This window comes from Coregonus lavaretus (genome assembly GCF_964263955.1).
Source record: "Coregonus lavaretus genome assembly, contig: HAP1_SCAFFOLD_5401, whole genome shotgun sequence".
Classification (NCBI taxonomy): Eukaryota; Metazoa; Chordata; class Actinopteri; order Salmoniformes; family Salmonidae; genus Coregonus; species Coregonus lavaretus.
The window spans coordinates 176-10,105 of record NW_028156823.1 but is presented as its reverse complement, the minus strand read 5'-3'; the positions used below and the strand labels follow the sequence as shown (position 1 = coordinate 10,105).

General features: G+C 46.4%; 1 protein-coding gene and 1 pseudogene across 2 annotated transcripts; one reads left to right on the top strand and one right to left on the bottom strand.

Annotated features, from left to right (window-relative positions):
• Window positions 1-81: 81 nt before the first annotated feature.
• On the bottom strand, window positions 82-3,724 carry LOC311119664 (annotated as a pseudogene). The gene is made up of 4 exons: window positions 3,654-3,724; window positions 3,194-3,373; window positions 2,633-2,985; window positions 82-2,210 (listed from the first exon to the last, which is right to left on the bottom strand). The product of its transcript is annotated as an uncharacterized misc_RNA (transcript).
• A 61-nt stretch (window positions 3,725-3,785) lies between these two features.
• Window positions 3,786-9,664, top strand: LOC311119663 (macoilin-1-like; the record flags this gene model as incomplete). The annotated part of the gene is made up of 8 exons (XM_084194333.1): window positions 3,786-4,004; window positions 5,228-5,369; window positions 5,548-5,674; window positions 6,028-6,151; window positions 6,458-6,636; window positions 8,232-8,814; window positions 9,127-9,285; window positions 9,482-9,664. Coding segments are annotated over exons 1-8 (1,577 nt in total), but the record flags the coding sequence as incomplete, so codon positions are not given.
• Window positions 9,665-9,930: the final 266 nt, after the last annotated feature.

Below are 9,930 nucleotides of genomic sequence, written 5' to 3'. Positions count from 1 at the left end.
TTACTTTCCTGTGTGACCCTAACATCTAGCAAAAATAACATAAAAATGCAATGTAGTCATTAATGTGCATGAATGCCATACTGAATGTTACATTAGAAAACATTTATTCTGGATGCAACATGTACAATTCACACCGTCAGTTGATCAGTCACTAACAATGTTTGAAATTTGTTTTAGTAAATCTAGTAGTCCAACATAAAACAGTCACAGGAACAAAGAATTTGACATTTCACCCTTGAATTTCACAACTGCGGACTTATCCATGCTAATTTGAGACATATATGAATTACTTTATGTGCTCATATTAACAAATACACAAAATACAAAAACTAAGTTCCAAAAACACAACAACAGGATCACATTGTTGAATGATAACAGTAATCCTTTTTTGCCTTTTGAATGTAAAATATAGCACACCCTTTACAAATGACCTATTCTTAGCATTGGGAATAGGAAACAAATGCCTGCTCAGAGAACTTCAATGCAAACACCTAACTCCCTAATGTCCATCCTTTGTTTCATGACCACTGACAGATATCAGGGATGAGGACTTGATCATTGTTTACTCCCAAATAGCTGTCACCTTCAATAACCTTTCATGAAGGGAAGAAAGGACACAAAGAAAGGAAGATATTTAAGTCTAATGGGATACAGCCACACGCTTCATTCTAAATTAGGCCCTAGCCCCAACCCCTACTCTGGCCAGTACTTCCTCTACCAATGTATAGGCATTAGGCGGGTGTAATGAAATGTAGCTAGCTCAATCATCATCAAACTTGATCTTCTTTCCCTGGAAGGCCAGTATCAGAGTCTGCTGCTCCTTCCTCTTCTTACTGGCCTCCCATGACGGGTGCAGAGCCTGCTGTGGTGGCTGAGATGAAGGGTTAGTGGAGATCCCGCTACGTTCCTGTTGCCTGCCAAAGTCTCCCCTTCCCTGGCCTCTTCCTCTGCAAGAACCTCCGTCATGTGTCCCAGGACCCCGAGACGGGCCATCATGTCCCCCTCTGCCCCAGTTCTGGAAGTCCCTTCCTCTACCCCCTCCTCGGCCCATACCCCTGCCTCCACCTCTACCTCCACCCCTGTCTCCGTCTCTCCCACCTCTGGAACCAGACAGAGTGGAGCAGTAGACAGACCTCCCCTTGGAGTTCAGCCTGGCCTCCAGTTTATCCAGTTCCGTCTGGTGTGGTTCTAAGCTCGCCAATGGTTCCAGCAGTGGGTTTTTCACCAGCGCGCTGCTCTTCCCCTCCCCTCCTCCTGGTGGCACCGTAGCCGCGTCACTCTTCTTCTTCTTGAACTTGGTGACTTTCCCCAGGAAGAAGTCGTCATTGTCGCTCTCTTCCGACTGGGAGGACTGTTTACGGAAACGCTCCTCTGTGCTGTCGTCAAAATACTCCTCCTCGTCGTCCGAAGACTCCAAGCCGCTCTCCTCTTCCTCCTCATCGTCGTCATCCTCCTCTTCTCCTTCTTTGTCCCCCTCCTTGTTTTTAACATCCTTATTTTGAGCTTTACAGTCTCTCTGGGGTTTGGGGTCATGAGTCTTCTGAGTGGCTGGAGTGTCCTTTGTGAGTTTCTGGGTTACTTGCTTCTGTGGTGTGTTTTTCATGGTTGCTATGTTCTGTGTTACTATGTTCTGTGTAGGTACTATCTGTGGGGCCTCTATTGTGAAGGGAGTGGATGAGTCTATCAGAGTCTTATCAGCCTCTGTCATCTCCTTGGGCGGAGGGTCAGATACTGTACTCTCTATGGGGGACTCTTTATTCTCTATTGGTGACGTTTCTTCTTCTTTAACCCTAACAGTCTTATCAACAGGTTGCTTTTCTATAACAGCTGGTTCATCAACCATTAGACTCTGGCACTCCGCGGGTGTTCCATCTTCCTCCTCATCCATCTCTTCTTCATTTACCACCACCCCTCCCTTCCCCCCCTTCCTCCTCTTCACCTTCTTCCACCCCTCCTCCGTCACTGTCCTTCGACTGCTCGATCACCTCTACCACCTTTAGTGGCTGTTTTTTAACCGTTCCCTTGTCTCCTTTCTCTACTGTCATCCTTTCGTCCTTGAAGGCTTTGATGGCAGCTTTGATGGTGTCTATCTTCTTGCTGAACTGGGGGTGAGTGGCGATACGGGTTATAGCTCGGTCAGAGATGGTGGCCTTCGGATTCCTACAGACAAACTCAAAACTCAGGTTCTTCTGGAGGGCAGCCTTGGTCACCTAGAAATAACAAACAACCATAATTACGATATCTGGTTTTGGGACTATGTTGTGGTTCATATATAGTTTTGGCCTGACATGAATACATGAGTATGTGCTGCGGTATTCCAACTTCCAAGTACAAAATAATGTATCTGATATGTAATTGGTGAAGTACACTTCACTAAAGAGTTTGTACTTTCCTGATACATTAATACTTATCAGGACTTATCAGGATACTTTTACTCAAAGTAAAAAAAACAAAGAAATGTTACAATACATTGTATAAAAGGAATTCACTCCTTCCACCAGCAATGTGTATCAGCACATATACAAAGGTGTGGGAATTAAATTAATTCACGCACTAAACATGAGCATGCAGTATTCCAAATAAGGAAGTAAAAATAATGTACGTCAGATGTAATTGGGGAAGAAGCACCCACCGGATCAGGTTTGAGTGTCTTCATCTCATGGATTTCCTCCAGCAGTCTACCTACCCTCCTCCGGTTCCTCTCCAGATCTTCCTCCTTCCCCTTCTTCTTCTTCAGACCTGCTATCTGCCTGGTCAGCTTCCTGATGACCAGCGCCCTCACCCTCTTCACCTCCTTCCTCATCCTCACCACCTCGTTGTTCAGGTTTAATGGAACTGGCTTACTGGGATCATCTGGTTTCTTCTTCCTTCTCGGAATCTCAGGCTTCTTCTTCTTTGGAACCGCCAGATTATTGTATTTAGTCGGAAGCCCTGGTTTCTTGTCTTTCGTCGGAAGCCCTGGTTTCTTGTCTTTCGTCGGAAGCCCTGGTTTCTTGTCTTTCAACAGAAGCCCTGGTTTCTTGTCTTTCGTCGGAAGCCCTGGTTTCTTGTCTTTCAACGGAAGCCCTGGTTTCTTGTCTTTCAACAGAAGCCCTGGTTTCTTGTCTTTCGTCGGAAGCCCTGGTTTCTTGTCTTTCAACGGAAGCCCTGGTTTCTTGTCTTTCAACAGAAGCCCTGGCTTATCGTCTTTTTTGGGGAGTTTTCTGTTTATTTGGATCCTCAGGGATCGTCTCGGTCTTCAGAACATCTGGCATTGTTGCTTGCTGTGTGTCGGTTGATGACATCTGTGGGTGATGCAGTTATGGGCAGAAGAGTGAGTGCACAGAAAGGAACAGCTAAATACAGTAGGTTCTCTTCTCTCTGTGGGTGATACCTGTGAACGACATAGCTAGTATGTAACAGACGCATACAGTAGGAGTAAAGGTAAATACAATGGGATAATAACAGCTACCTTAGAGGTACATTACAGTTATTATGGTGGCTAGCTAGCTAACGTTAGCATATTTACAAGCATGGCCGAGGAAGCAGTATGCTAGTGCATTTGTTAGGACTTTGAAGTCAACAAAACAATATATAGAGATGACAGCTTTATTTTTAATAACACACTACAGTAATCACAGCACAAATTGAAATGTAATCAAAATCACTCATACCTTCAAAGTATAAACATTGAAATTGGATAAAGATTTACTCCATCCTTGGGGGCAGCCATTTTTCTTACTACGGAGACGTATGAATGACGTGTGTGCGTCGTGGCGTTGGATGAAAAGGGGGAGGGCCCACGATACAGTGTTTTTCTTTCTTTCTTTGTTCCAGAAAACAACAATGGTGTATATTTGAAGAAATGTCCATATCTGATCGTTCGCGTGACATTTTCGTAATAATTACCGGATTTATATCAGAACCGAATCCACAGGAGGGAGGATGAAGCGGCGCAATGCGGACTGCAGCAAGCTCCGACGGCCGTTAAAACGGAACCGAATCACCGAGGGTATATATAGCAGGTACGAACGAAGAAAGTGGCTTTAGCTAGGGACATGATCGTACAATAATGGCGTCTGAGACACATCAGACAAGACACTCAGCTGTCGTGTAGAGAGTGTCAAATAACCCCCGCTTTAGCGTTACTATTCATGTGTCGTTTTCGAATGTCTAATAGCCTGGTTCCGAAGGCCAAGCTATGTAACGTTAGCTAAGTAGTAGCAGCTGCTAGTTAGTTCGCTTGCTATTCTGACAGTTTCAGGGATTTGTTCCGAAACGTAAACAACACTGACTGCATTCACATTGACGACAATCAAATGGCATTGGAAAACGTGCTAAAATGCGTACACAGATCATTATTTTATTGCACGGTTGATTGATTACTGTCCGCTTACAGTTAGCTGGCCATCCAACCCAAACATGACAACATGATCTTGTATTACTCACTCACTGTCTGGTAGTCCTGTATTACAAGCTAGCTAGTTATCCAAAGCTTGACGGTTATTCTACGCTTGTGGCACTTCAGTGCATTGTCAGCAGCAAACCTCCATTCATTACACAGCGTGGGAAAAGCAGCTGTTGAAAAGCCAACATGCACACAGGTTTTAATGTTCTCTTCAATCTTCTCATAGTCCTACGCCACTGTCTGGCACTGTGTTAGGCTATGCATTTCTGGCCTTGTACAGTATGAACAAAGAGTATAGCTCTGGACCTGAGCTAAGTATGAAGGGACTGAAAGCAGTACAATTGTACAACCATGAATCTGTATATCAACTAGTGGGGACTAAGTGAGGATACATTACAGGCCAAATTTGAGTAAATTTCTTCCATTATTCAGTGCAAATACCTATTTTGAAAACGTGTGATCCTGTCGTTGCAGATTACCTCTAATCGTGACTGAACTCAGGATAAAGATGTTCCATCTATAAACACAGTGTTGTTTCTATGAATGACTGTGTTACTGATCATATCACAGGGAGTTTTTGTCTAGCTCTGGTCCAGGGCGGTAGTGCGACGGGTTCCCATACTAGTTAGTAGAGGAGCACAATAACACCTTGGACCAGAGCTAGTTTTCATCCAGCCTCTTTGTTTTTACTGTTTGGCTCCCTCTCTCTCTCTCTCAGGTTGTGTCTAAATAAATCCCACAATGTTTCTCTCTCTCCCGCTCTCTATATCTTTCTCTCTCTCTCTCTTTTTCTATTTCTTTGTCTGTCGCTCTCTCTCTCTGTCGCTCTCTCTCTCTCAGTACGTTCCTGTATCTGAAGTTTCTGGTGGTGTGGGTACTGGTGCTGCTGGCAGACTTTGTATTGGAGTTCAGGTTTGAGTACCTGTGGCCCTTCTGGCTCTTCATACGCAGTGTGTATGACTCCTTCAGATACCAGGGGCTGGTAAGTGTGTGTGTGTGTGTGTGTGTGTGTGTGTGTAAGTAAGAGTGAGTGTGTGTGTGTGTGAAAGACAGAGCTTACTCATTAGATTTTGACACGAAAGATGGCTGCGCAATTGTATATTATTGCACACTGACTACATTTCTCTCTCTCTCTCCATCCCTCCCTCTCTCTCTCTCAGGCGTTCTCAGTGTTCTTTGTGTGTGTGGCGTTTACGTCTGACATCATCTGTCTCCTCTTTATCCCTGTCCAATGGCTGTTCTTTGCTGCCAGCACCTACGTCTGGGTCCAGTACGTCTGGCACACAGGTCAGTTAACATCGGCTCTCTGTCCCATATTTAGATAGATTTCTCTTTCCTACGATGCATTGGCTTAATCCTGGGTGGCATGTGATTCACATGTGTATGTATACCCAGTTATCAAATGTGTATGTACTGTACATTTATATATTCAGATATGCATGTACAAAATACATTTGTATTTCTTTGTCTGCTTTTACACAAGCAGCCCAAATCTGATATTTTTTCCACTAATTGGTCTTTTGACAAATCAGATCAGCTCCTGCCAATAATTGGGCAAAAGATCAGAATTGGTCTGCCTGTGTAAACACAGGCTTTAACTCTCACACCGTCTTCCATCTGGGCCCTTCCCCCTTGCACAGAGAGAGGAGTGTGTCTACCCACCGTATCGCTATGGATACTGTTTGTGTACATGGAAGCTGCCATCCGCTTCAAGGACCTGAAGAACTTCCACGTGGACCTGTGTAGGCCCTTCGCTGCTCACTGGTAACCTGTCACCTGTTTTTATAACCTTACCTGGCCAATGTTATTGCATTGTGTCATTGGGCCTTTTATTGCACACGAACAAGCACATTGTATTTGCTCAGGCAATGTTCTTTAAATAATTAGTCAAACAGTCCCACTTGTTACCTGTAAGCTCTTCAACAAAAGTGAAACTGTTCTTCTTTTAAGCTGCACATTAAGTAGAAAGCTTTCGTTTTTTTCCCCCATCATTATTTCACTATGACTGGTAACCATAACAACACTCTTGTCCCCCCCCCCCCCCCCCCCCCCCACTTCTCCCTCTGTCAGTATTGGCTACCCCGTGGTGACTCTGGGCTTTGGCTTTAAGAGCTACGTCAGCTACAAGATGAGACTGAGGAAACAGAAGGAGGTGCAGAAGGAGAATGACTTTTACATGCAGCTCCTGCAGCAGGCCCTGCCCCCAGAGCAACAGATGCTACAGAGACAGGAGAGAGAGGCAGAGGAGGGTGAGTAGGGCCCTAAAACATCAGTCCTATGTTTTTGCCCGATTCTGTATTTTTTTTCCTTCTCCAGTTTTTGTTTTAGACAGTTTTTCCCCACACCGTTTTAATAGAAAAAAATTAATAAACAAATTGGATGTTTTAAGTCCACAACAGTGTTTAAACCACATCAGGAGACTACTTTTGAGGTCTGGGGAAAAAATGTAAGACATTTTGAATTTTGGGTGTAGTTACCCTTTAATGCAAGTGTGCACCAGCCAGAGACTGTTGTTTTGTTAGCTGTGTTTCTGTAGCGGTCATGTGATTGCAGAGTTTGCAAAACAAATGGCCACTGGATTGATGCAAATAATCATGATGTCCAATTCGGGGCGGCAGGTAGCTTAGTGGTTAAGAGCGTTGTGCCAGTAACCGAAAGGTCGCTGGTTCTAATCCCCGAGCTGACTAGGTGAAAAATCTGTCGATGTGCCCTTGAGCAAGGCACTTAACCCTAATTGCTCCTGTAAGTCGCTCTGGATAAGAGTGTCTGCTAAATGACTAAAATGTAAATGTAATGTCATTCTGCCAGGTAGACATAGGCTACTTTGCGGTTAACATTTCATTGAGAAAGTTTTGGGGAAAGCCTTTCCAGCTCTACCAGAAGAAGGTTATCATTAGCATAATCGCTAACGGCTACACAAAGTGGACACACAGACAGTCATTCCTGTGCCGTTTTCAGAATGTTGCAGGAAAATATGAATCACTGGTACATTTTGTTAATGTCTTATGGTCCTCTGTAGCTCAATTGGTAGAGCATGGCGCTTGTAATGCCAGGGTAGTGGGTTTGATCCCCGGGACCACCCATACGTAAAAATGTATGCACACATGACTGTAAGTCGCTTTGGATAAAAGCGTCTGCTAAATGGCATATTATTATTATTATTATTATTATTATGATTATCTTGGGCAAATTAATGCATTTTCGAATAAGTTCAATACATTTAGTCGATTTCCTACTAAGTTCAATACATTTTTGAATATTGTTCAATTCCATTTTAATGTCTGCACACACACACACACACACACACACAGTTTCTACAACAGGCTCTATTTTCCCTCTCACACCCTTCCCCTAGCCTGGTTACCCTCTCACACCCTTCCCCTAGCCTGGTTACCCTCTCACACCCTTCCCCTAGCCTGGTTACCCTCTCACACCCTTCCCCTAGCCTGGTTACCCTCTCACACCCTTCCCCTAGCCTGGTTACCCTCTCACACCCTTCCCCTAGCCTGGTTACCCTCTCACACCCTTCCCCTAGCCTGGTTACCCTCTCACACCCTTCCCCTAGCCTGGTTACCCTCTCACACCCTTCCCCTAGCCTGGTTACCCTCTCACACCCTTCCCCTAGCCTGGTTACCCTCTCACACCCTTCCCCTAGCCTGGTTACCCTCTCACACCCTTCCCCTAGCCTGGTTACCCTCTCACACCCTTCCCCTAGCCTGGTTACCCTCTCACACCCTTCCCCTAGCCTGGAGTAGCACATGCTCCAACACCTTCCATCAGTAGGAAAGTGAGATACAAACACACTGCTGCTATCTTCCTAACCTTGCTTCATCTTTCTTCCTAGCTGCCATGGCTAAAGGTGTATCATCAGAGGTGGACCTAGCCCCTCCGGTCTCCCAAAACGGGTCTACTCCCGGCAAGAAGACCTCCGTTAACGCTTCTGTCCCCTTACCGGAACTGGAGTACCGGGAAAAAGGGAGAGACGGGAACAGCAAGGAGCGGGAGGGCAAACAACAACAACAACACACCATAGGAATCAACAACAACAGTATCCTCCACACACTGGACTCCACATTACAGGAGACAGAGTATATGGAGAACATGGGGGGGAAGAGACTGAACAACGACCTCGGAGGAGGAGAGAGCGCACACACAGGCAACACACACACTCCCAAAGAGGAGATGGGGGGAACGGGAGGAGGAGGAGGAGGAGGGAAGAACTACAAAAACACCAGCGGAGGCGGTGGGGTCACCAACTCCTCACCTCGGAATCACAGCTCCACCAATGGGAGCGTGCCGTCGGCTGGCTCGTCCAATAAGAACGAGAAGAAGCAGAAGTCTGCGGGGAAGGGAGCAGCCAATCAGAAGGATCCCGTGGAGAACTGCATTCCCAACAATCAACTGGGCAAGCCAGACGCTCTCGTGCGGTAAGAAAAACACAATCATAGCCAACGTACGCACACACACACCCACATTCAAATAGACGGGCACAGAGACATGTGCAGACCTACACGGGGAGGGAAGACAGGTTTCGCACCCCCCTTGGTGGCGTTTCAGGCCGCCTACATGGCAGTGGTCGCGTGTGCCACGTCAACAACTGTGCCTGTCGAGCGTCAGATCTCATACGATGTGTGTAGCTGTTATGTTAAACACCTGTTCATGTGTTTCTGAGTTCTGGCAGGAAACTGCAATGTGGTGAAAAGCTGAAACATCGATCCTCTCTCCCTTTCCCTCTCTAGGCTGGAGCAGGAAGTGAAGCGTCTGAAGGCAGACCTGCAGGCGAGCCGTCAGTTGGAGTCAGAGTTACGTTCTCACCTCTCCTCCCTGACCACTCAGGACAGGAGTCTGCGCTCAGAGCTGGGCCAGCTGCGACAAGACAACGAGATGCTGCAGAACAAGTAAGAGAACACACACACAGACTCACACACACACACACACACACTCGAGGCCTGGGACAAAGCCAAGATTCTCAAACTATTAGCGTGTTGGAGGGATCGGCCTGAGCATAATCACTAATCTTGATCACATAACAAGTGTTTTTATTTTGGCTGTGTGTGTGCATCTCTAACTGTGTGTGTGTGTTTGTGTGTGAAGGCTCCACAGTGCTGTGCAGGCCAAGCAGAAGGACAAGCAGACCATCTCCCAGCTAGAGAAGAGACTGAAGGCAGAGCAGGAGGCCCGGGCCCTGGCGGAGAAACAACTGGCCGACGAGAGGAAGAGGAAGAAGATTGAGGAAGCCACCGCTGCCCGGGCTGTAGCACTAGCAGCAGTCTCCAGGTATCCTGCTGTCTGTTTTGGATTTCCCCTCTCCTTCTATCCTCTGCTCTCTCCTTCTATCCCCTCTCCCCTCTCTCCTTCTATCCCCTCTCTCCTTCTATCCCCTCTCCCCCTCTCCTTCTATCCCCTCTCCCCCTCTCCTTCTATCCCCTCTCCCCCTCTCCTTCTATCCCCTCTCCCCTCTCCGCTCACTCCTTCTATCCCCTCTCTCCTTCTATCCCCTCTCTCCTTCTATCCCCTCTCCCCTCTCTCCTTCTATCCCCTCT